This window comes from Podarcis vaucheri (assembly GCF_965113315.1).
Source record: "Podarcis vaucheri genome assembly, chromosome: W".
NCBI classification, from domain to species: domain Eukaryota; kingdom Metazoa; phylum Chordata; class Lepidosauria; order Squamata; family Lacertidae; genus Podarcis; species Podarcis vaucheri.
The window spans coordinates 34,084,869-34,111,525 of NC_138757.1; the positions used below are offsets into that span (position 1 = coordinate 34,084,869).

The 26,657-nt window shown below is 50.7% G+C and overlaps 1 protein-coding gene across 1 annotated transcript in view; it reads right to left on the bottom strand.

The window, feature by feature from the left end:
• LOC309523285 (inositol polyphosphate 5-phosphatase OCRL-like) overlaps positions 1 to 26,657 on the bottom strand; it is a gene marked incomplete at both ends in the record, with an annotated part of 441,918 nt that overhangs the window by 411,120 nt on the left and 4,141 nt on the right. Inside the window, one exon of the mRNA XM_082207066.1 lies at positions 22,779 to 22,888. Within this exon, the coding sequence (XP_082063192.1) occupies positions 22,779 to 22,888 (110 nt within the window). The remainder of the gene's footprint in view (positions 1 to 22,778; positions 22,889 to 26,657) is intronic.

The following is a 26,657-nucleotide window of genomic DNA, read 5'->3' on the forward strand; positions in this document are numbered from 1 at the left end:
GATAGAGTTGAACCCGTGTCAAGCTCCATGCGGCATGGGGCCCCCTCTATCTGCACCTCTACATAAATTTTCTCTACGTTGGGGTGGGGCAACTGGTATACCTGGCAGTCCGTGAGCTCCGTCGAGTTGCCTTGGTGCGTTGGGCCCCGGGACCTGGGGCTCTTGGGTTGGTCATCTGATGTCTGGTGTCGGGTGGGCCGAGCCCGACACACCCGGGCGATGTGTCCCGATTTTCTGCACTGCCTGCACTCTGCGTTGTGGAAACGGCAGGTCCTCCTCTCGTGACTCTCCCCGCAGCTTGCGCAGTTCCCTCCTTCTCGTCGAGGCAGCTGTGGTTTGTGCGCTGCTTGAGTGCGCTGCTGTACTCGGTGCACTTCCTCCCTGTCGGATCCTGAGTCGTCGGTGAGGTCTTCGTGGTAGACCCTCGGTTGGGATGGCAGGCTCGGCCGTGCCTCTTGCGTCGACCTCTCGGCAGCTTCCGTTGCCAGGGCCTCCTCCAGAGCGACATGGAACGTTAGGTCCTTCTTAGCGTAGAGGCGTCGTTGCAGCTTCTCATCCTTCAGGCCACTGACGAGGCGGTCACGAAGCATGTTCTCCAGCTCTGAGAAGTTGCAGAACCGGGCGGCTTGGCGGAGAGAGGTCACAAACCCAGTTATGGTTTCCCCAGGGGCTTGTCGCTTTGCGTAGAAGGCATTTCGACGAGCCACCACTGAGGGCTGCGGCGAAAAGTGCCCCTTCAGCTGTTCCATTATTGTCTTGTATGGAACAGTAGCGACGTCTTCAGGCACAAGGAGAGCCCGGGCGATTTCAAATGTCTCCTCTCCGCAGACGCTGAAGAATACCGCCCTCTTCTTGGCGTCTTCTTCGTCGGTGACCCCTTTGGCTTCTAGGAGGAAGGTGAAACGGGAGGCGTACGCTTCCCAGTCTCCAGATGCTGGGTTGAATGGCGAGAAGCTGCTGTTGGCTGCCATTCTGGGTTCCTTGTGTCCCGGAGCTGAAGCCTGGATACACGGTGCGAGGCAGCGGTGCGGCAGGTGGCGGTGCTGCGGTGCTGTGTGTGGCAGTCAGCTCAGCGGGATCCCACCTTCGTCGCCAGTGAAATATACTCAGAGTCGCAAAGTGATTTCATGCTCTTTATTCAGCTCATAGTGGTGAGGAGGAATGAATGAAAGTCCCCTCAAAGTATCTGCTTTATACACATTATTTACACAATGGGCTGCACATGATTGGCTAATTCCGGAATTCTACTGTAAGCCAATCAGGTTGTGGATTCACTTCTATCTGGAGCATGATTGGGTGGTTCCTGCCAACCAATCATACTGCTGCATTGTTCTAGGACCAATCAGACTGCTGCATTCTGAATCCTATTGTTCTGGGACTAATCAGACTGCTGCAATTTGGATCCTATTCAACTCAGTACATAACAATTCCCCAGCAAGATCCAGGCTAGGTCGCAATAGGCGATCCTTCTCAGCGTGAGAAGAACACCCCCCCCTCTTTCCTGCCCCCCCCCCAGCAGGGGGAAGAGATAGACAGAAACTTATTTACATGCCTTTATTTCTGTCTTTGCAGCGTTACGGAAAACATGACTGCTCTCTTCAAACTCCAGCAGTCGAGAGAAGAATACCTCCTGTACTTCCTGTACAGCTCATATTACACTCTGAGCTAATTCCGGTGCTTCGCACTGTGAATTGACTGTCCCTCTTTTTCCCACGGACAGTCCCAACATTCCCATTATGTTTTGCTTTCAAGCTACCAGCAGCTCGCGGGTGCATTGCTTCTATATGGTAACATACTCCCCCATATGAATCAATGTGCGCTGCGAGCAAAGCGTGATCTAGAGAAGAAAGCAAACAGTTGTTATACATAAAACACTCCCCTCTTGTTTCAGTTCCACCCTTGGAACTACCTGCCACTGGTTTCCCCAGTGTACCTCTCTGGTTGTCTGACTTCCAAGGAATGAGTGCATCTGCATTACCTTGGCTAGGGAATGCATCACTGAAACCTGGTGGGATAAGTCCCACGATTGGAATGTAATAATGGGGGGATACAATCTATTTCAGAGAAACAGACCAGACAAGAAAGGAGGAGGAGTGGCGTTATATGTCAGGGATGTGTATACCTGTGAAGAGATCCAAGATTTAGAACCTCAAAGCCAAAGTGAGAGCATTTGGGTCAAAATTAAGGGAGAGAAGAATAACAGAGACCTCATTGTGGGAGTTTACTATAGATCCCCAAGCCAAACGGAGGACATAGATGATGCCTTCCTGGAACAGATGGCCAAGCATGCAAAAGGAAGGGAGATAGTAGTAATGGGGGACTTCAATTACCCGGATATTTGTTGGATGTCAAACTCAGCCAAGAGCATAAGGTCAAACAGATTCCTCACTGGCCTTGCAGACAACTTCATTGTCCAGAAAGTGGGAGAAGCAACAAGAGGAACAGCCATTTTAGATCTGGTCCTAACCAATGTTGATGACCTGGTTAGTGGGGTAGAAGTGGAAGGATCATTAGGCGCGAGTGATCATGCTCTTCTGAAGTTTACTATACAGCGGAAAGGAGCAGCCAAGCATACTAGGACTCAATTTCGTGATTTTAAGAAAGCCGACTTCATAAAACTTAGGGAAGTGCTGGGTGAGATCCCATGGACAGTAATACTAAAAGGAAAGGGAGTTCATGATGGCTGGGAGTTTGTTAAGAGGGAGATAGTAAAAGCACAACTTCAGGCAATACCAATGAGACGGAAACATGGAAGGTGCCTAAAGAAGCCAGGGTGGCTATCTGTCAGGGAACTGCCATCAGAGGCACGGGAGAAGGAGAGGGTCTCTGATTCTGCAGGGGAAGGTCCAAGCGCTAGAGGGAGACTCAGCCGGGAGGAAAGGGAAGAGAATGAGTGTAACACCAGGGATCCAGGAGAGCAACGGGACAGGGAGGTGCAGGGGCTCCAGGACTCTTTGTTGGAGGTTAGCGAGGAGAGCCCAAGCACCCCGCTGCCCACGCCCACCCTGCGCAGGAGACTCCCGCGCAGTGAGAGGGGGAAACGATTGGGCATCAAACAACTCTTATGTTGGCAACGCTTTAAGAAACGCCCACAGACAGATTCTACAAGTGACTAAGGGCAGCCACGCTAATATGGGCTGCGTAGTCCAGAGGGTTTAACCAGGCAATCCGATGCTCAAACGGAGCAGGATTACGCACGAGTAACTCCCAACCGCTACAGCAATCTGTCTGTCCCTGAAGGTTGCTCGTGCGCGACAAGCAGAAGGGGGCATCATGAGTCAGACCGGAGGAGCAGGAGCCACGAGAGGGGCGGCTGGAGGCCAATCGCTGGAGGAGAGAAACCGCGATTTGGAAGAGCACATAGCCATCCTGACGGCGAGGCTGGACGAACGACGGTCGCTGGATGCTCAGGGGAAACCCACCCCCATAGCGAGGAAGGTACCGGGACTGGTGCACAAGTTTGGGGAAAAGCCTCAAGAGTATGGGGCGTTTAGAACAGAAATAGAATATGCATTGATGCTGCAGAAAAATGATTTTGAAAATGACGCAGCCAAAGTTGCTTATATTGTGGGGCACTTGCAGGACGGGGCGAGAGAGTGGATTCGACCGCTTATGGCGACGCAGAATGACGCCATGGAGGATCTATCGAAATTCTTTCAGGCGATGGATGCTATGTTCAGTAGCGATGTGCAACAGAGTGTGACCAAACGGGAACTGCTGAACTGTAAGCAGGGAGAAGGGTCAGTTAGAGACTATTGGTCACGTTTTGCCATGATTGTTCATCGTTTGGGGTGGCAGCTGGACTCGGAACCCATACAAATGCTATTTGAGGAGAGGTTGTCACCAACGGTCAAAGATGAGCTTTCGCGCGCACGCCGCCCACAGTCTATGGATCAGCTGACCAAGGCAGCCCTTGCGATTGGAGTAAGACAGGAAGCGCGGGCTCAAGAGAGGCGGGAAGGGAGAGAGCAGCGTTGTCATGACTACCGCATTCCTAGAATTCCTAGGCAGCCTTCCCCGCCGGCAGAGCCAATGGAAATAGGCGGTGCGCGCGCCCAGGAAGTTTCAAACGCCAGCGAGAGTCGCAAAAAGGAGGGAAAGGATGTAAAAACGACCAAGAAATGTTTCCTTTGCCAAAGACCAGGACATTTTGCCAGAGTCTGCCCACAAAGAAAGGCCTGGCAAGGAATGGTGGGGGCCATGGGGGGCAAGGAGGAGGAACCCCAGACTCCGGAGCAGGGAAACGGGAACGCTTGGCTGCCAATCAGCGGGCACAGCAGCCGAGCCAACAACCAATGAATGTGCCCAAACCAGATTCTCCAAGAGCAGCTGTCAGGGGTTCAGGGGCAGAGGCACATGGGAGGCAGGAGAGGGAGGACGATTGGGCGGAGTCCGAGGACAGCGCGGAGGAGGAGGACTGTGGCCCAAGGGACTCCATGAGCTTTTCCAGCGAATCGGGGGATTCCCAGGAGGGGGCGCCTGTAGCCAGGGCAAGAGGAGCCCCAGGGGGGACTCATCAGGGGGAGAAGGCCAACAGGGAATCCCGAAGCAGCAGCTGGAGATCAGGGCCGGCTTCCCCTCCAGAGCGTAGCGAAGGGGGGGGGAGTTCCAGTGTATCAGGGGAAGCAGCTCCATCGGCTGGAACGGAGGAGAGGTCAGAACAAGCTATCCTCCCGGAAGGGGAGGGGAGCAGTGAGAGGAGTGACGTAACGATCAGGAGAAAGGTTGGAAGCTGGGCGCGCGCGCCAAGTTCAAATGTGCAAGCGCGCGGGGAAACGGAGAGCCCGGGGGAGGAGCCAGGTCCCAAAGCCCGCAGGAGGGAGGGAGAGCCATCGGGAGATTCAGCGTCAGAGGAATCCAGGAGGGGCGGAACTCCAGCGGGCAGAAAGACCCTGCGGAAAAGGAAAGACAGGAGGAGGTGGAGCAAAGCAAGCATCTTAAACTGGTGCAGGGGAGGGACTGATTCAGAGGGGACTTCTACGGTCTAAGCGTAACAGACGTGGGGCTACGCGCCTCGGCTGTGAAGCGGAAAATGAACTGCAATAAACTTCTTTGTATATAAAGGAAACCTGGCGTTGGTCCTTTGTGAGCTGGGACCTGAGGTAGCCCCAACAGTAAGTCCCCTCTCAAAAAACGCAGAATTTTTTTTGCAAGCTCACGAACGTTGGCAGACATGACTACTGAGGAGCAACTGACAGCCCTGCGAAACGCAGTATCAGAGCTTTCCACTGCAGTAGTGGTCTCCAAGCAGAAAGGAGAAGAAGCAGAAGCGCGATGCCAGGATCTGCAAGCCAGGTGGGAGCGTGCGTGCACAGAAGGGTTCCCGGGGCCCTGGTCGCAGGGAATTGGACTCGGCCGGCGGGGGGGGGGGGCAGTTTAGTAGCCCACTTCGATGGGAACCTGAAGCATTATCCCAGTTTCAGAGCTGACGTCGTATATGCGCTGCATTTGCTTCGGAAGGATTTTAGAGATGAGGAGGAGAGAGTAGGCTTCATTGTGTCCCACTTGCAAGGGGAAGCTAAAGCCTGGCTGCGCAATTTGTGGCGCGAAGATGGTCCTGCCCGCAGGAATTCTGACGCATTTATCGCGGCCATGGACGCTTGCTTCCAATCTACCGTGGACGTGGATATGGCGCGGCGGGAAATGCATGGATTGCGGCAGAGCAAAGCTACAGTACGACAGTACCATTCTCGCTTTTTTGCATTGCTGAATGTGCTGGGCTGGGAAAAGGACTCCCTGGCAGTGAGAGACTTGTTCTGGGAGGGACTCAATGGCTCCATAAAAGATGAGTTGGCAAGGGGGGACAGACCTCAAACCCTTGCAGACGTCGTGCAGAGGGCGCTTACGATAGGAGTGCGCCACGAAGAACGCCCTTGGAACAGTGATGAGGGTCGCCAGGTGCGCGCACAGGCTAGAGCGTCTTCTTTTCTTCCCAGGGACCTGGGACGTATGCATCCCTCGCCTCCGCTGAGGGAGGGGGAGGAACCAATGGAGCTTGGTGGTGCCAAGGCTCAGACAGCAGCCGGAGCCACAGCACCCGGAGCAGTCAAGACTAAGCCTCCTAGAGGGAGCAGGAAGTGTTACATCTGTGACAGTGCGCAGCACATGGCCAAAGAGTGTCCCCAGAGGCTCCAGAAGCACACTGCAGCCTTAGCAACAGTAACAGAGGCAGCTCGCCATGGAGAGCAGTTTCAGGGAAACGGCAATGCCTGGCTGGAAGCAGAGATGCTGGGGCTCAGCCAGGCAAGTCAGTAAAGCAGTCCCCAGCGATTTTGCAGCCTACAGACCCCCTGCCACCCAAGCCTGTGGTGCAGCTCACTGCAACTCTCCAGTTACCCAATGGACTCACCCTGGAAGTCCCCATTACAATTGACTCTGGTAGCAATGCAGACTTCGTGGGGGTGCAGTTCATCAAGCAGCATCGCATAGCACTTCTACCAGCAGGTGGTGCAACAGACGCCACCCATGATGATGCAGATTGGGAATCACCGCGAGATCATCAGTTTCAACGTCACCCGCCTGTCAGACACGCCTATAGTGTTAGGCATGAGCTGGCTGGATAGACACAGCCCGTCATTAGCGTGGTACCAGCGGCAGCTCACCTTTGGCTCATCCTACTGCGCACAGCATTGCATCCAGACCGGTCAGGAGGAGGAGGGTCAGGAAGAAGGGCAGCAGCTGCACCTAGGCATGGTGCAGGCGGTCCCGCACAAGTACAAGGGGTTTTTGGAGGTCTTCTGCGAAAAGGAGGCTGACCAGTTGCCACCCCACCGGCCCTACGACTGCGCAATTGACCTCTTGCCAGGGGCAACGCTGCCGACTGCGAAGCTGTATTCCATGTCCGAGGATGAGATGCAGGAACTCAGGGAGTTCATAGATCACAACCTGAAGCGGGGATTCATCCGAGAATCCAAGGCAGTAGGGGGCAGTCCTGTGTTTTTCGTGAAGAAGAAGGACACGCCCCAAAAAAGACTCATTGTGGACTATAGGGCCGTGAACTCGATGACAAAGCCCAAGGCCTTTCCCATGCCCAAGATTGACGACCTGCTCGCGACAGTGAGGAAGGGGACGATCTTCACCAAGTTGGATTTACGCGGCGCATACAATCTCATACACATGCGGGAGGGGGATGAGCGGAAGACAGCCATGTTCACACCGTTGGGCACCTATGAGTACAGAGTTATGCCGTTTGGTCTCCAAAATGGCTCCCACTGTTTCCAGGCGTTCATGCACCACGTGCTGGCGGGACTCCTCTACAAGAAGTGCGTATGCTTCCTCGACGACATCCTGATCTTCTCAGAATCGCAGGAGGCTCACGACAGAGACGTAAAGGAGGTCCTGCAGAGGCTACGGGAGCACAGACTCTACGCCAAACTGGAGAAGTGCCAGTTCGACGTGACGGAGGTGGATTTCCTGGGCTACCGGCTGTCCGACAAGGGACTAGCCATGGACAGCGCCAAGGTCCGCGCGGTGTTGGACTGGAAGAGCCCGCGCAATCGGAAGGAAGTCCAGAGGTTCGTTGGCTTCGCCAACTTTTACCGCAAGTTCATCAGGGGTTTCGCGAAAGAGACGGCAGCTATCACGGACACACTCAGTTCCAAGAAGAAGAAGTTCACCTGGATGGACCAGGCGGAGCAGTCCTTTCGGAAACTTAAGAGCCTCTTCGCGTCCGAAGAACAGCTGCTACACGTGAATCCCAGCAGGCCCCTGAGGGTTGAGACTGATGCGTCAGACAGAGCAGTGGGGGCCGTCCTCCTGCAGGAAGATCCGCAAGGGAACTGGAGGCCCTGCGCGTTCTATTCCAGGAAGCTCAGCAAGTCGGAACAGAACTACACCATATGGGACAGGGAGTTGTTGGCCATTCACGCGGCTTTCAAGGCGTGGAGGCACTTCCTCATCGGGGCAAAACACACCGTGCAGGTCCGCACGGACCACAAGAACCTGGAGTATTGGCGCACAGCGAAGCTCCAGAGCCAGAGGCACATACGCTGGGCGGAGTTCTTTGCGGATTTCGACTTCAGGATAGAGTACATCCCGGGAGACAACAATGTCATCGCAGATGCGCTCTCCAGGAAACCGCAGTATCTCGAGGAAGCGGAGCCAGTGGCAGCCAGGCACATTTTCGCACCGCAGGCATGGGCATGCGCTTCAGCAGCCGTGGACCTGGACGCGGTGCGTCGCGCGCTGCAGACGGATCCCTTCGCGCAATCCAAGATGGAGGAACTGCGGAGAGGCACAGCGAAGGACACCGATTTTCAGATACGAGACGGCCTGCTAACCCGCAAAGGTGCTCTCTACGTGCCAGGGGACGATCTCCGCGCGAAGGTCCTGCAGCAGTTACATGACGCACCCAGCGCGGGTCACTTCGGCAAGGAAAAGACGGCGGACTTAGTGGCCAGGGACTTTTGGTGGCCCCAAATGCGAGGAGAGGTCGCGGATTACGTCGCCAGGTGTGACACTTGCCAGAGGTCCAAACCAGTGCACAAGAAGCCAGCGGGACTGCTGGAACCGCTGCAGACGCCACTAGAGCCGTGGGAGAAGGTGGCGCTGGACTTTATTACTGATCTACCCAGTTCGCGAGGCAAGACAGCGGTCCTTGTGGTTGTAGACCTGTTCACCAAGATGGCGCATTTCATTCCTTGCGCGAAGGTGGCCACAGCGGAACAGACCGCCAAGCTGTTCATAGACCACGTGTTCAGAGTTCACGGCTTGCCATGGTCCATCCTGTCCGACTGGGGTCGCCAATTTATTTCCAGTTTCTGGCAGAAGCTGCTGGGTATCCTGAACGTCAAGATCAACTTAACGTCGGCGAGGCATCCGCAAACCAATGGACAAGCGGAGAGGGTCAACGCCATCATGCAGCAGTACCTGCGCTGTTACACCAATCAAAAGCCTGCGACCTGGGTGGACTATTTGCCGCTAGCCAAGTTTGCCTACAACAACACGAAGCACGCGTCCACGGGGGTGACGCCGTTCTTCGCCAACAATGGGCGGCATCCTAGGACCTTCCCGGGGTTGGAGATGCCGACGGAGGGGGAGCCGCAGGGAGCTGAGCACTTGGCCGCCGAATTGCAGGAGGTCCACGAAGAGCTCCGACGCCACTTGGAGCTAGCCAAACACGCCTACAAAGTGCAGGCAGACAGGCACAGGAGAGCAAGGGAAGACATCCAGGTGGGGGACTGGGTGTGGTTAGCGGCCCAGGCGGGCCCGGCCAAATCGCTAGCTAAGAAGAAGCTAGCTAGGCCACAAGCAGCTAGGGCCATACCAGGTAGAAGCCCAGATCAATCCTGTAGCCTTTCGGTTGACCCTCCCGGAAGGGTCCAGAATGCACCCGGTCTTTCATAGGTCGGTGCTCACACCCTACAAGGCCCCGCACAGGTTTCAGGAGCCAGGGACAGCACCAGACCCACGCAGAAGGTCACCAGAGGGGGGGAAGTCACCGAGAGCCACAACACTCAACGAGGTCACGGAAATTCTGGACTCGAGATGGGGGGAGGAGGGAGTAGAATACCTCCTCGCCAGGGAAGGTACCCCGGCCAGCGACAACTGTTGGGTGCCGGACTATGCTTTGGAGGAACCTCTGCTCAAGGACGAGTTTCATGCACTCTTCCCACACAGACCCATGCCAGCGGATTATTTCGACGACTGGCTTTTTACACCCACACTTTCAGCCAGCACGTTCCGGGGGTTCTCCTCCGCAGAGGAGACGACGCCGGAATCGAGCCCTCCAAGGGGATCGTGTTCGGGGGTGGACACGGACCGCTCGTACTGGTGGGTCGATCAACCAGAAGTGGAGTGGGGCAGGAGGTGGCTGAGGGGGCCTTGGGAAACAGCATCGCCCGAAGTACCAGGGGGAGAGGCAGGCTTGGACGGGTTGGGGGAGGAGCCCGGTTTCGAGCACACATACACTGAACTGGAAGCAGAGGAGATCGGCATCGATGAGGTCGTTATGGACTGGCCAGAGCCAAATGGACTGCGGCAAACCGGGGGAGATGAACTGTTTCCAGCATTACCCCCCACGGCAATGGAGCACCCGGAACCAGCTCTCGAGCAGTGGGAGGGGGGAAGGGGGGGCTTCGAGGGGGGATGGATGTCAGGGGTTCAGGGGCAGAGGCACATGGGAGGCAGGAGAGGGAGGACGATTGGGCGGAGTCCGAGGACAGCGAGGAGGAGGAGGACTGTGGCCCAAGGGACTCCATGAGCTTTTCCAGCGAATCGGGGGATTCCCAGGAGGGGGCGCCTGTAGCCAGGGCAAGAGGAGCCCCAGGGGGGACTCATCAGGGGGAGAAGGCCAACAGGGAATCCCAAAGCAGCAGCTGGAGATCAGGGACGGCTTCACCTCCAGAGCGTAGCGAGGGGGGGGGGGAAGTTCCAGTGTATCAGGGGAAGCAGCTCCGTCGGCTGGAAGGGAGGAGAGGTCAGAACAAGCTATCCTCCCGGATGGGGAGGGAAGCAGTGAGAGGAGTGACGTAACGATCAGGAGAAAGGTTAGAAGCTGGGCGCGCGCGCCAAGTTCAAATGTGCAAGCGCGCGGGGAAACGGAGAGCCCGGGGGAGGAGCCAGGTCCCAAAGCCCGCAGGAGGGAGGGAGAGCCATTGGGAGATTCAGCGTCAGAGGAATCCAGGAGGGGCGGAACTCCAGCGGGCAGAAAGACCCTGCGGAAAAGGAAAGTCAGGAGGAGGTGGAGCAAAGCAAGCATCTTAAACTGGTGCAGGGGAGGGACTGATTCAGAGGGGACTTCTACGGTCTAAGCGTAACAGACGTGGGGCTACGCACCTCGGCTGTGAAGCGGAAAATAACTGCAATAAGCTTCTTTGTATATAAAGGAAACCTGGCGTTGGTCCTTTGTGAGCTGGGACCTGAGGTAGCCCTGACAGCAGCAATTGCCATTGAGGTGGTGCTTGAACTCCCAAATGGGCACCCAGTGAAGGTGCAAGGTATGCTGGACTCAGGAAGCTCATGCAATTTCTTTAGCAGGGACTTTGCCTTAGAGCATCAGCTTCACCTGCTACCACTGGATGCACCTCTGCAAGTCACCACCATTGATGGGAGGGAACTGATTGGGGGGGGGAGTTACCCACCAGACCCCACCGATGAGAATGAGAGTTTCTAGGCACTCAGAGACCATCGCCTGTCACGTTGCCTCATTAGTGGGTCCCCCAATAATATTAGAGATGAGCTGGTTAGCGCAACATGATCCAGTGGTGGCGTGGCATCAGAGGACTGTCAGCTTTGGGTCTGACTATTGCCTGCAGCACTGCCTAGGAGGGGAAACGCCAAGGATAAGCATAGCCAGAGTGGCAAGCACTGCAGTGGAGGGGAAAGGGAAGGTGCCACCGCAATATGCTGATCTGAAGGAGGTTTTTAGTGAAAAGGAGGCAGATAGACTGCCCCCCCACAGGCCGTTCGATTGCCAGATCAATTTGCTCCCTGGGGCGCAGCTGCCGGTGGGTAAGCTGTATGCCATGTCAGACAGACAGATGAAGGAGTTACGGGACTTTATCGACAAGAACCTAAAGAGAGGGTTTATAAGAGGGTCAAAGGCAGTGGGGGGCAGTCCAGTATTTTTTGTGGACAAAAAGGACACGGATAAACCGAGACTGGTCGTGGACTTTTGGGGGGTAAATTTGGTGTCAGAACCTGTGACTTTCCCGATGCCCAGAATTGATGACATTCTGACGAGGGTGAGGAAAGGAAAGATTTTCACCAAGCTAGATCTGAGGGGGGCTTATAACTTAATCCGGATGAGAGAGGGGGATGAATGGAAGACCACCATGTTCACACCCCTGGGGGCCTTTGAATATCTCGTTATGCCTTTCGGATTACAGTCAGGCTCCGCCTGTTTTCAAGCGTTCATGCACCACGTGTTGGGGTCTCTGCTTTACAAGAACTGTGTAGCATTCCTGGACGACGTCTTGATTTATTCAGAAAATGAGGAGCAACATTTGAGAGATGTCAGGGAAGTGCTACAACGTCTGCAGAAACACCAGCTGTGGGTCAAGCTAGAGAAATGTCAGTTTCATGCCCGAGAGGTGGAGTTCCTGGGGTACAAGTTATCTGACAAAGGCTTAGCGATGGACCCAAGCAAGGTGCAAGCAGTATTGGAGTGGAAAACCCCAAAAACACGGAAGGATGTGCAGAGGTTCCTAGGTTTTGGCAATTTCTACAGGAAGTTCATCAAGAACTTTGCACACTTGACAGCCCCAATCACGGACTGTCTCAGTAGTAAAAGAAAGTTTGTGTGGACGGAGGAAGCCCAGCAATCCTTTGAAAGATTGAAGAAGGCATTCGCGTCGGAGGAACAATTACTACATGTGGATTTGGAGAAACCAATGAGGGTAGAGACGGACGCGTCAGACCGAGCCATCGGGGCGGTTCTGTTGCAGCCAGGACTGAACCAGCAAGAATGGAAACCATGCGCCTTTTTCTCGAGGAAGCTGAGCAAGTCGGAACAAAACTACACCGTGTACGACCGAGAACTGCTAGCAATTTACGCAGCCTTTCGTCGGTGGCGCCATCTGCTGATAGGGGCGCAGCATAAGATCCAGGTCTGCACAGATCACAAGAACTTGGAATATTGGCGGACAGCACGGGTGCTCAACCAGAGACAGATTCGCTGGGCGCAGGAGTTTTCCAAGTTCTCCTTCGAAATCCAGTATGTGCCAGGCGAGCAAAACATGAGAGCAGACGCTCTCTCGCGGAAACCAGAGTACTTCGAAGGAGAGGGGCCGCCGGAGACCCGCCACGTCATACCTGAGGACCGATGGGTGTGTGGGGGTACTTTAGTGGGCACGAGAGAACTGGCAGGACTTACGAGGGACAATGAATTCGCCCGGACCAAAATCAGGGAACTCCAAGAGGGGAGGGGAGGACCAGAGGGGTTCGAAGAGAAGGAAGGGGTGTTGTACTACAGGGGGGCGATGTACGTACCGGGGGAGGCTCTAAGAAGAAGGGTACTCAAGCAACTACATGACACCCCCACAGCGGGGCATTTTGGGCAACACAAAACCATGATGCTGGTGACCCGACAATTTTGGTGGCCACGGGTGAGGGAGGATGTACGCGAATATGTAAGAGGGTGTGACCGATGCCAGAGGGCCAAAGGGGAACGCACGATGCCAGCAGGTTTGCTGGAACCCTTACCCACGCCAAACAAACCCTGGGAGGTGGTGTCAATTGATTTCATGACGGATTTGCCCAAATCGAGGGGAAAAACAGCAGTGATGGTAGTAGTCGACTTGCTAACCAAAATGTGCCACTTTATCGCCTGCTCCCATGCGGTGACGGCAGAAGAAACGGCACGGTTGTTTGTAGAACACATTTTTAGGCTGCATGGCGCCCCCTTGAGGGTTTTATCTGACCGCGGAAAACAATTTACTTCCTGGTTCTGGAGGAAGCTCATGAGCCTACTGCAAGTCGAAGTCAGCTTCTCGACAGTGAGACACCCAGAAACCAATGGGCAGGCGGAAAGGGCAAACAGTGTACTCCAGCAATACTTACGCTGTTACGTTAGCGAAAGGCAGAATGATTGGGTAGAGAAACTAGCGCTAGCAGAATTTGCGTACAATAATGCTGAACATGTGTCCACCGGTATGAGCCCCTTCTTGGCCAATTATGGGTGTCATCCCAGGGCATTCCCGGGCAATGAGGAACAGAGCTGGAGTATGCCTGCAGCTGAACAGTTTGTGGAAGAAATGGAAGCGTTACATCAACAGCTCAAGATGAACCTAGAAAGGGCAAAGGCCAGTTACAAGAAGCAAGCAGATAAACACCGGAGGGAAGGGGAAACCATTAGGGTGGGGGATCGCGTGTGGTTGTCCACTCAAGGGTTACCCTTTAAGGGAGGGTGCAAGAAGTTGCAGCCCAGAAGACTGGGTCCGTTTGAAGTTATACAACAGATAAACCCAGTGGCGTTCAAGCTCAGGTTGCCCAACAACATGAAAATACATCCCGTATTCCACAGGTCCTTGCTCTCACCACACAGAGGGGGGCGGGAATCCGAGGGGGGGGAAGGTAGAAGTCTTGCCACAGCCACAGGTAGAAGAGAGGGAACACCAGAGCTCGGCCGCAGAGATAGTGGATTCAAGGTGGCGAGGGCAGCAGGTGCAGTACTTGGTGGCGTGGGATGGAGAGCCCTGGTCAGAAAACACATGGGTGCCAGCAGAGGCAGTTGACGACGAGCATATGCTGGAAGTGTTCCACCGACGGTTCCCAGATAAACCCAAGCCCTTAGGGCGATTCTGGGAAGAACAGTTCGGCACCACAGAGGAGGAAGAGAGTTTCGAGGGATTTGCAGAATCCGAAGAAGAATCGGATTGGGAGAGTCATTCCTTGGGTGGGAACCTTAGCAGGTGGGAAGAGGTGTTCACACTCACAGATGAGGAGGACAGCTCCTTCAGGGGTTTCCTTGGCTCGCCGACCAGAGAAGAGGCTGCAATAGAGCCCCCTGGTCGGAGGGGGAGTGAAGGGGGCCCTGGGAGGGAGGTGGATGTCAGGGAACTGCCATCAGAGGCACGGGAGAAGGAGAGGGTCTCTGATTCTGCAGGGGAAGGTCCAAGCGCTAGAGGGAGACTCAGCCGGGAGGAAGGGGAAGAGAATGAGTGTAACACCAGGGATCCAGGAGAGCAACGGGACAGGGAGGTGCAGGGGCTCCAGGACTCTTCGTTGGAGGTTAGCGAGGAGAGCCCAAGCACCCCGCTGCCCACGCCCACCCTGCGCAGGAGACTCCCGCACAGTGAGAGGGGGAAACGATTGGGCGTCAAACAACTCTTATGTTGGCAACGCTTTAAGAAACGCCCACAGACAGATTCTACAAGTGACTAAGGGCAGCCACGCTAATATGGGCTGCGTAGTCTAGAGGGTTTAACCAGGCAATCCGATGCTCAAACGGAGCAGGATTACGCACAAGTAACTCCCAACCACTACACTATCTAAAGAACTTTTAACTGAGTTAAGATTAAAAAAGGATGTGTACAAAAAATGGAAAAGGGGGGAAACCACCAAAGAGGAATTCAAACAAATAGCCAGCACGTGTAGACACAAAGTCAGAAAAGCTAAAGCACAGAATGAACTCAGGCTTGCTAGAGAGGTTAAAAGCAACAAAAAAGGCTTTATGGGTATATTCGTAGCAAAAGGAAGAACAAAGAAACAGTGGGGTCACTCGGGGGAGAAGATGGTGAAATGCAAACAGGGGACACAGAAAGGGCTGAACTCCTCAATGCCTTCTTTGCCTCAGTCTTCTCCGATAAAGAAAACAATGCCCGACCTGAAGAATTTGGAGCAAATGATTCAGCAAAGGAAACACAGCCCAGAATAACTAAGGAGAAGAATACTTGGCTAGTTTAGATGTATTCAAGTCTCCAGGGCCAGATGAACTGCATCCAAGAGTATTAAAAGAACTGGCAGATGTGATCTCAGAACCACTGGCAGTCATCTTTGAGAATTCCTGGAGAACAGGCGAAGTCCCGGCAGACTGGAGGAGGGCAAATGTTGTCCCTATTTTCAAAAAGGGGAAAAGAGAGGACCCAAATAATTACCGCGCAGTCAGTCTGACATCAATACCAAGGAAGATTCTGGAGCAGATCATTAAGCAAACAGTCTGTGAGCACCTAGAAAGGAATGCTGTGATCACCAATAGTCAGCATGGATTTCTGAAAAATAAGTCATGTCAGACTAACCTGATCTCGTTTTTTGACAAAATTACAAGCCTGGTAGATGAAGGGAACGCAGTGGATGTAGCCTACCTTGATTTCAGCAAGGCATTTGACAAGGTGCTCATGATATTCTTGTAAAGAAGCTGGTAAAATGCGGTCTTGACTATGCTACCACTCAGTGGATTTGTAACTGGCTGACTGACCAAACCCAAAGGGTGCTCATTAATGGTTCCTCTTCATCCTGGAGAAGAGTGACTAGTGGGTTGCCACAGGGTTCTGTCTTCGGCCAGGTCTTATTCAACATCTTTATCAACGACTTGGATGATGGACTCAAGGGCATCCTGATCAAATTTGCAGATGACACCAAACTGGGAGGGGTGGCTAACACCCCAGAGGACAGGATCACACTTCAAAACGACCTTGACAGATTAGAGAACTGGGCAAAAACAAACAAGATGAATTTTAACAGGGAGAAATGTAAAGTATTGCACTTGGACAAAAAAAAAAATGAGAGGCACAAATACAAGATGGGTGACACCTGGCTTGAGAGCAGTACATGTGAAAAGGATCTAGGAGTCTTGGTTGACCACAAACTTGACATGAGCCAACAGTGTGACGCGGCAGCTAAAAAAGCCAATGCAATTCTGGGCTGCATCAATAGGAGTATAGCACCTAGATCAAGGGAAGTAATAGTGCCACTGTATTCTGCTCTGGTCAGACCTCACCTGGAGTACTGTGTCCAGTTCTGGGCACCACAATTCAAGAAGGACACTGACAAACTGGAACGTGTCCAGAGGAGGGCATCCAAAATGGTCAAAGGCCTGGAAACGATGCCTTATGAGGAACGGCTAAGGGAGCTGGGCATGTTTAGCCTGGAGAAGAGGAGGTTAAGGGGTGATATGATAGCCATGTTCAAATATATAAAAGGATGTCACATAGAGGAGGGAGAAAGGTTGTTTTCTGGTGCTCCAGAGAAGCGGACACGGAGCAATGGATCCAAACTACAAGAAAGAAGATTCCACCTAAACATTAGGAAGAACTTCCTGACAGTAAGAGCTGTTCGACAGTGGAATTTGCTGCCAAGGAGTGTGGTGGAGTCTCCTACTTTGGAGGTCTTTAAGCAGAGGCTTGACAACCATATGTCAGGAGTGCTCTGATGGTGTTTCCTGCTTGGCAGGGGGTTGGACTCGATGGCCCTTGTGGTCTCTTCCAACTCTATGATTCTATGATTCTATGAATGTAGTGTTACGCTTAGCAACTCTCTGTTGTGTCTTTGTCTCTGACTTAGACACAGCTTCAACCTGTCTTGAGTTGTCAACAATAGTAACACATGCAACAGCTGAGTTAGCAAACTCTCTTTTATATATATATAAGATATTTATTAAAGTTTCCAATTTTAGCAAACTCTTTTGAATACTTCTTGGGTGGTACACCCTTTGTAACTCTCTCAGACCTATGTATGAGGTGCTGTTCCTCTCTGCTCACTGGTTCAGTCTCAGGACTCTTTGGAGAACCAGTTCTGATAGTAAACAGTGGTTCATCCTTCACCTGTGAAGGTCTAGCCATTGTGTGAGATTTTCTCTCAATGACTGTGTCAACTGAGCTCTCCGAGCTATCACTGTTACTCTCAGTACCACTGTAATCAGTAAAATCATCATCATCGTCTGAATTGTCCTCAGTGGGAAATGTTTGAACAATTACTCTCTGCTGTTCAGGAGCACTCTCTAGAAATTTCGTGAGAATCACCTGACCAGATTCAGACAAAATTACTCTGTAGAGACCCTTTTCATAACCCACAAAAATACCTCTGGCATTCTTTACTCCACCTGGAGCATCAGATTTCACATGAGACCCAAAAATCTTAAAATGGGCAACAGAAGGTTTTCTATGGAACAGCTTCTCAAAAGGAGAACATCTCAAATCTTTTGAAACCTTTCTCATCCAAGTGTAACAATAACACAATATCGATTCCGCCCAGTACTCATGTGGCAAATGTGAACTCAGCAATTGCGCCTTCATCCCATTTTGCAATTCTTTGTTCACTTGCACACAGATACTTTTGTTCCATGCTTCTGCAGAAACAGCAGTCTTGTGCCTTATCCCTTTCTTATCCAGGAAATCCTGAAAAACCTGTGAAAGAAAAACTAGCTTTTCATCTGTGAAAAGACAATCAATGTTAGCATCATGAACATTCTTAACCTTGTCACAAAACTCTTTAAACCTTTCTAAGGCTTCTTGTGGTTTCTGCAATATATATATCCACACATAATGAGAGAAATAATCCACACACACAAGATAATATCTTGCATTGCCTCTAGATGGTGCTAGAGGACCAATCACATCAGCATACACTCGCTGAAATGCACTGTTAACTTTGGTCGCCTTCTGGACGTCCTTCATCATACCTGCAAGAGAAATCATGTTAGACTCAGATGCATTACAATTTATGCAATCACTTTGTTCAAAAGTCAACAAATACAGTCCATCTTTCTCTCTGGTAGAAAGATACAGCTCTCCATCTTTGAAGATTTTGCAGCTTTCTCTATCATAGGACAAAGTCAGTCCTTTCTTTGTGATCTGCGAAACACTCAGCAGATTGAACTTTAAATCAGGAACCAAATACACATTTTTTATAGTCAAGTTCAGACTCTCAAGATACACAGTTCCAAACCCGGTCGCTTCCAGCTCCTGGCCGTTGGCCTGTTTCACAGCGAAGCTTTGCTTCTTAAACGTAGAAAACAGTTCTCGGCGTGACGTCATGTGTTGTGTCACTCCAGTGTCCAAAATAAAAGCGTTTTCCACTTCTGGTGTGGCTTTTAGTGACATCAAAGCCATAGCTGGTTCCACTTGGGACTTGGTACGACTTTTGCCTGACGCCTCAGGCTTTGCAGAGCTTCCCCTAGCTCCTTTCTGCTGATGTGGCCTCTTACAGTTCCGCTGAAGATGCCCAGGTTGGCCACAATTGCGACAACAAACAACGTTCAGAGCTTCAGCTTGCTCTTCTCTTGCAATAGTAGTGGGGGCGCTACAACTCCGAGCCTCACTCCCCCTGTCAGCAACATCCGTTGCAGCAAGAACAGGAACATCAACAGCAACAGTTCCTTCACTCCCCCTTTTGGGGTCAAAGCTCTCCCCAGCTTTCGATGAGCTTTTAGGAATTTGGCCAGCGCCATCTTGGCTCTCCCCTTCTGGGGTAGTCAACTTTCGGCTCTTGCTTCTCACTCCAGCTTCACAAGCTTTTCGGAGCTTCTGAGAGAACAAAGCCATCTCAATCTCAAGCCTCAGCTTTCTGCTGTGAGCTTGTATTTTCCAAGAGTCTACTGGCTTTTCACTGCGTTGCACTTGGCAGCTAAACGCAGGCTGTTTTGAAAGTCCCTCCAAGAGCAGTGAGATAGCATACAAAACAAACGCTGGAATTTTTACCGGTGTTTTTCCAGCCTCTTACAGTCCCAGCCTCTCTTCCGTTGGCTAGTAAATTTCCACTTCCTTTTCAAGCTAACTATCTCCGAAGTAGCTGAAAAAACTGACGTCTCGTTGCTTAGCAACTGGACATTCCAGGCTTGAAAAGCCAACATCATCAGTCCCAGGAATGCGAAGAATGTGGCTCTCTCTCAGTGCTGTTTTTTTATCCAAAAAGCAGCTTTTGTGAACCAGAGAAGAATCAATCTACGTTCACACTTTTAGCCCATAATTCAGCATACCTTAGGGGTTCCGTTGCTCCTGGCTTATCAGCAAAAACATCTGCTTCGGTAGCTTCCATCCGCACGCTACCATATCTTCCTTTATCTCCTTGCAGAGGATGAAGTACGATCCATCAACCTCTTCTGCTGCTTTCATGGATCGAAACCATCGGCTCCGTGCTACCAGATGTCGGGAATCAAGCCTTTATCAGGAGAAACTGGCAACTCTCCCAGGCACCCGGCTTGATCTCCTGTTGACCTCCCTGTCTGCATTCCCCAGCAAGATCCAGGCTAGGTCGCAATAGGCGATCCTTCTCAGCGTGAGAAGAATACATCTCTCTTTCCTGCCCCCCCGGCAGGGGAAAGAGATAGACAGAAACGTATTTACATGCCTTTATTTCTGTCTTTGCAGCGTTACAGAAAACATGACTGCTCTCTTCAAACTCCAGCAGTCGAGAGAAAAACACCTCCTGTACTTCCTGTACAGCTCATATTACACTCTGAGCTAATTCCGGTGCTTCGCACTGTGAATTTACTGTCCCTCTTTTTCCCACGGACAGTCCCAACATTCCCATTATGTTTTGCTTTCAAGCTACCAGCAGCTCGCGGGTGCATTGCTTCTACGCAATACTGGGGCCAATAACCCTTTGTGGGAATGTTCAGGGGTGCAGGAGAGGATATATTGTGAGATTATATCCTAATCCAACTTGTGCTAACAAGTTCCCAAAATATCAGCAGAGTTTATGACATTCCTCTTTTAGTTCGCAACGCTAACGTCTGCACAGGTTCGCTAGAACCACTATAATAATTACTCTGGTAATTTCCCCTTTTGTTCCCTCTTAAAATACAAGACACGGCACAGTCTTTATAAAAGTATAAAAGAGTTTACTCACGTTCTGTTCACAATATGATCCCAGAAGGCAGGCAGCTTTAAAAGGGTAAAATACACTCAGAATCTATCTTATAGGAAGATAGTACTGTCCTCTCTTGGCTGAGAGCCAAGAGGGCATGTTGCTCCTTCAAAAGATGAAGATGAGAGAGAGAGATATGGCTGCCTGCCCTGTGCTTTTATCATTTACCTGCACAGGTGAGGCCACACCCACCTCTGGTCACATGCAGAGGAATTCCATCCCCAGGAAGTTTACCTGCTTGCTGGACAGACATCCCTCCCCATGTTCTAACATGTACACTCTAGGAATGTTGTCATTGACTGCTCCTGTGTTTACATCCCACACCTTTGGCAACCAGGAGTTCCATGCAAGCAAAGTGAGCAGGTGAAGGAGAGCTGGATCTCTCTCTTCCTCCTTTGCTTGATGTCCATTCTGTTTTTTTGTTTTTTGTTTTAATAAATTTTTATTGGGTTTTCACAATTTACACAAACAATACACAACACAGACATACAAACACAAAAACAAACACATGTAATTTCAAATCCCTAATTTCTTAACCACTTTCCCTGACTTCCCCACACCTCCCCTTCCTGCACCCCAACTCCAATAATTAACTCAGCAAGTTCTTATCTCCAACTTTTACCTTATTACTATTTTACTTACTTCTTCTTAATTAACCAAATTTAACTTATACACCTCAATTAAACCAAAATACACACCCTTTACATATTTTTCTAAGGTCGGCCCCATTTCCCTTCCACGAATTTCCCAATTTTTATCATATTTACAAAACAAAATAACAAAAAACAACATATAATTATAGACCCTTTGGGTTCCAAAACTCTCGCCCCCCCTTTTTCGGTTTCGATCCCCAAAAAATATCCATCAATCCATCGGCTCTCAGCCCGGATCCCTCACGTCCGAGGCCCTTAAATATCTTTCAGTCCCTCTCTGCCGGTTTTGTTGGTAGTCCTTTATGGTAAACATCAAATCTTGGAGAAGCTCTGTCCCGATGGGGTCTACGTTTCTTCCAACCAGACCTCCGTATTCAAAAGTGGAGCCCAAGTCATATTTCTTATTCCTTTTAAGTCCAAATGTCCCAAATGTCCCAAAAGCTCCAACTTTCACCTTGATCAAATTTGTAATCCATAGATCTTCCGATCTCCCCGTAGGGGGATCTCTCCAGTCATTCTCAAATTCAAGCCAAATTTTCATCATCCAGGTCTTGTTTCCTTTGTAATCCATTTTTTCAGGCCTCTGGTTGTCTTTTTTCACCTGCAACGTTTCAGCTTCTCCTTCCCACTCCTCTGAGTCTGCCCATATCTCTTCTTGTTCCGCTGCAAGATTTTCTTGAGTAAAGTCCTTGGCACCATCAACAAGATTATTTACTTCGGAATTCAAGGTCATAACATCTGTGGTCAGAGCTTCACTCTGATCTTGTAATTTTCCCAAGAGAAAAAACATTCTTTCCAGCTCAGCCTGTAATTTTCCATCTGCAGCCATTGTAATGTCTCAGAACCCCCTCTAGAGGGGTTCTGGTTACTTAGTATTCTTTTTCCAACAGTCTGATTACTTTGTTTTTATTTTTTCTTTATTTTCAAGCGACTTAAAGTCAATTGTATCAAAAATAACCAGCAGAAATAACAAAAGCAGATTTTTCTAACTTTGACAGCTCTTTTGACAGCTGTCAAAGTCTTTGTATCTCCTCAACAGGCTCTCTCACGGATCGCTCCCGGATCCCGGGGGGTTGCACATCAGCTCCTTAAAATCAGATTTTATCCTCCAGCAAAATGCTTATAGTGCCAAATCGTGGAATTAGAAACTTTTGTCTCACAAAGAGAAAGATGGTCTTTCGACCTTAGTTATCCGGTTCTTGCTTTAAATTGTCTACAAGACGGGGGGCGGACTTCCTTTTAACGCATCCCCCGGTCGTGCCGAATTTAAAAATAGGATTTTTAAGTCCAATTTCCGTACTACTCACGGGTTGTTACTTTTGCAGTCCAAATGTTCAAAGGAAGAAGTCAGCGCTCTCCGGCCATGGCTCGCGGCTTCACTCCGTAGAAGAAGCGGTCTACTCACAGCACCACGCCACTCTCCGTCACCCACTCCGAAGCCTTTAAAAAGGATTCTTCGTGGGTCGGGGAGGGCGCAAATGGTGCCCACCGAGTCACCAAGTCCACAGGCTTCCGCGCCTGTGGTTTCTGAGGGTCCCCGCGCCGCCGCCGCGGCAGGACCCGTCTTCCACGAAGCCGATTCCCTCCGGAGCTCAGAGGGAATCCGCCATTGGCCGATCGCGCTAACCCGGAAGTCTCGCTTGATGTCCATTCTGGCTGCAGAGGAAAGGAAGTCCATCCAGCTCTCAACTCTAGCCCTCCTCCAACAGCTTGCTTAGCACAAAGCCATTTTTAAAATATATGTTTTACTAGCCTGCTCAGGAGGATGGAAAGGCAGGACACTACTAGCATCTCAGCAGACTAGGAAAAACAAACAAGCCTTGCAGAAGAATGATTGAGAGGACTTACTTACAAAGGCTCAACTATCAAGCAGGGGCTTACCTGGAGTCCCAGCGATCTGTTTTAGAGTCAAATTTGTACGTCGGGATGAACTTGATCTCTCCCTCTGTGAAATCAGCAAAAGCTGTCTTTTGGGTACGCTGAATGTTTAGCTAAAGCCAAAAAGAAATCGCTTATCAGCAGAGAAGCAAAAGACCCCCTGTTGCCTGACAATGGAGTCTATTAACAGCCACTGTTGTGCTGGAAGACCAAGGTGAAGTACTAGTAGGGTAAAGGTAAAGGTAAAGGGACCCCTGACCATTAGGTCCAGTCGTGACCGACTCTGGGGTTGCGGCGCTCATCTCACTTTATTGGCCAAGGGAGCCAGCGTACAGCTTCCGGGTCATGTGGCCAGCATGACTAAGCCGCTTCTGGTGAACCAGAGCAGCACACAGAAACGGCATTTACCTTCCCGCCGTAGCGGTACCTATTTATCTACTTGCACTTTCGAACTGCTAGATTGGCAGGAGCAGGGACCGAGCAACGGAAGCTCACCCCGTCGCGGGGATTCAAACCACCGACCTTCTGATCATCAAGCCCTAGGCTCTGTGGTTTAACCCACAGCGCCACCCGCGTCCCTACTAGTAGGTTAGCCAAGTGCAAAAAAAGGGGTATACCTGCTGAAATCCTATCTTATACCCAATTATTAAAGGTACAGGATGCTTGTGCATTTTTGCCCCATGTCATCTTAAATTACTTTGCTGCATCACACAACAGGAAAATCCTCTAACTCAGGAGCAGCAGACACGTGGCCCTCACAATGCTGCAGAACTACAATTCCCATCATCCCTGATTACTGGCCATGATGGCTGGAGCCAACAGGAACTGCAGCTCAGTAACATCTGGCAGACCACAGGTTAGCCATACCTACAATATGCATTGTTATATGTACCAATAATCCATACAAACTGTTAACAACCACCAGAATACACCCTGACACTATGAGCAACTGCAAAACCATCCTCTTGCATCCTACGTTGGCTCCCGGGACGTTTCTGAGCACAATTCTGAGTGTTGGTGCCAACCTTTAAAGCCCTAAATGGCCTCAGCCCTGAAAGAGTGTCTCCATCCCCATTGTTCAGCCCAGGCATCAGGGTCCAGCACCGAGGGCCTTCTGGCGGTTTCCTCACTGTGAGAAGCGAAGTTACAGGGAACCAGGCAGAGGGCCTTCTGAGTAGTGGCACCTGCCCTGTGGGACACCCTCCCGTCAGATGTCAAGGAGATAAGTAACTATACAGCCTTTAGGGAAGTTTTTAATGTTTTATGATGGTTTTGCATATGTTGGAAGTCTGAGGCTGCCCCCCCCCTTGCCTTCCTTGCAGCATCCTTCTCAAAGGGCTAAGGCATGACTACGCTCACAGAGTTTAAATCCACCATAAGGTGCAGCAATCAGGCCTCTGTTTCAACACAAAATACCAATGATCCTTATGCCAAGTGGGAGAAAGGTCATCAACATGATGAACACATAAACCTTGGAGAGAAAAATGTAAAACAAAAAGCATCAGCAATTTAATTGGACTAAATGGAAGTATCTGCTGATAAGAACATGTGAGCAACGCAGATTTTCCAGATCGATGCAAAACCTAGAGCAGGAAACCTTAGACCTTTAGATATTGCTGGACAGCAGCTATGCTGGGGCTGATGGGAGTCCAACAACATCTGGAGCGTGTGCTGAGCTAGGAAAGCCCTCTAACTGGGAAATTGCAGAGCAGTCCTACTTATTCCAAGGCAACCCTCCAACTTAATTGGGACTTGCTTCTAATTCAGGTTGCACAAACCTGCAACCTTAAAAAGCATTTGTAGAAGTCGCAGTCATCCTATGTTATAGCTACACTTTGCTCCTAACTGTCTGAAAGAGAGAAATTTTATTGCGGCCATAGGCCCATACAGATAAAAACAAGACATAAATAACAGTTTTTGCACGTGGGGAAAAACAGCCGCTAAAACACCACTATAACAATAAAATACTGTAGTATGGAATGGAAGGAAGGGATGACATGCTGCGCCTTAATTAACTTGTAGTGCTCCTTGGCAGCGCTTTTGGGTAAGGACAGCGACCAGGAACCTAGCCACTTTCAGTGTCGTATGGATATCCTTATCCTGCAAGATTTGGGCAAGGTGGAATTTTGGTGGGGTACCCTCTAGCTTCTGTATAATTAATCCCAACAAATTTGCCCGTGGCACATTGAACAAGGGGCAAGTGAACATAATGTGCTGAAGCGACTCCGGCGTCTCCTTATCACATTCGCACATGGCGGAGGCTTGGCCCTTTGAGAATCTATGTCTCAGGACATTTGAGGGAAAAACGTTAAACCTTGCCTTGGTGAAGGCCAGCCTATGGGCAACAGACGAAAGGGAGGAGAGGTATGATGGAACGCAGTAAGTTAAAGTGATACCGATGTTCTGGGGCGAACAAACACCTCCCCCCAGCGTATAATTTCGCTGTAAATCGATGTCGTCCAGTCTTTGGCGGATCAGTCTTTGAGCAGTGATTTGATCTAGTTTTAGGGAATCTAAGGGAGAGATTCCGTAGCTCAGGAGTTTGGCATGAATTCTACTAGTCCAAAGGCTGGAGAATTCATCTCGCCATAAGCATTGGACAAGGTAATGGTCTGGTAATCTGTGCCACAATGATAACCAATAATTGAAGACTTGCTTCCACAGGCAAGTTTCTAAGGATGCGATCTTCAATTCTAATCGGATGGCTGCGTTGCTTACGCACAGGGGGAGCATTAGGAGCCGACGTAGGAATTGGTTTTGCAAAGTCTCAAGAGGAGTAAGATCTGTCATCACGGCCCAGAGCGGGGCAGCATAAGCAAGCACGGGTACCACTTTTGCCTTGAACACCTTTAGGGCCGAGGGAACATGCAAAGCTCCATCCGAAAAGAAAAATCGGAGGAGCGCATATGACAGAGTTTTGGCCTTGTTAAGGAGGTGTTGAATTTGTGCTTTCCACCCCAAATTGTACTGAAAAATAACTCCTAGGTATTGAAATTTTAGGACTTGCTCTATTTTTGCTCCACCAAGCTTCCATTCGTATAATCTCCGACTTCTGGCGAAAATCAGAATCTTAGATTTAACATGGTTGATGGTTAATTGGTTGAGTTGACAATACGTGGCAAAGATCTTCAGAGCTCTGGTTAGTCCAACACGTGTATAAGATAGAATTACCGCGTCGTCCGCATATAAAAGGAGTGGACAGCGGGAGTCCACTAGTCTAGGCGCATGTGTACTTGGAGATGAGTTGACTAGGGGTGCTCGCATGTCGCTGATGAATAGATTGAATAGGCAGGGAGCCAATATACATCCTTGGCGCACTCCCTTGTTTATTGGTATCGAATTTGTGAGGTCGCCCGCAGGAGTAAGTCTCACTCTGGCAAGGGTACCTTCGTGGAGCTGACTTATAAGCCATAAGAGTCTTCTATCAATGCCCTGTTTCGCAAGTTTCTCCCAAAGAATATTTCTAGGAACGCTGTCAAAGGCTGCCTTTAGATCTAAGAAGGCAGCACAAAGGTAGCCCCGGGGGGGGGGGAGGAGTACTTCCGTGCCAGATGGTAAAGAACTATCGCATGATCAGTTGTAGAACGTTTAATTCTGAACCCTGCTTGTTTGTGGCCAATCTGATTAGTCTCATCTGCCAATCGCAATAGTTTAGTCAGCAAAAAGCTGGCATAAATTTTCCCTATAATCGAAAGGAGGCTGATGTTACGGTAGTTTTCCGGCTCCATTGGAGAACCTTTTTTATGAATTGGTACTATAATGGCCTCCTTCCATATTTTGGGGATGAGACCAGAGGCGTTGATTGCGTCGAAGGTTTTGGCCAAGATGTCAGCCCACCATTTTGGATGTAGTTTGATGGCTTCAGCAGGGATCAGGTCGGGC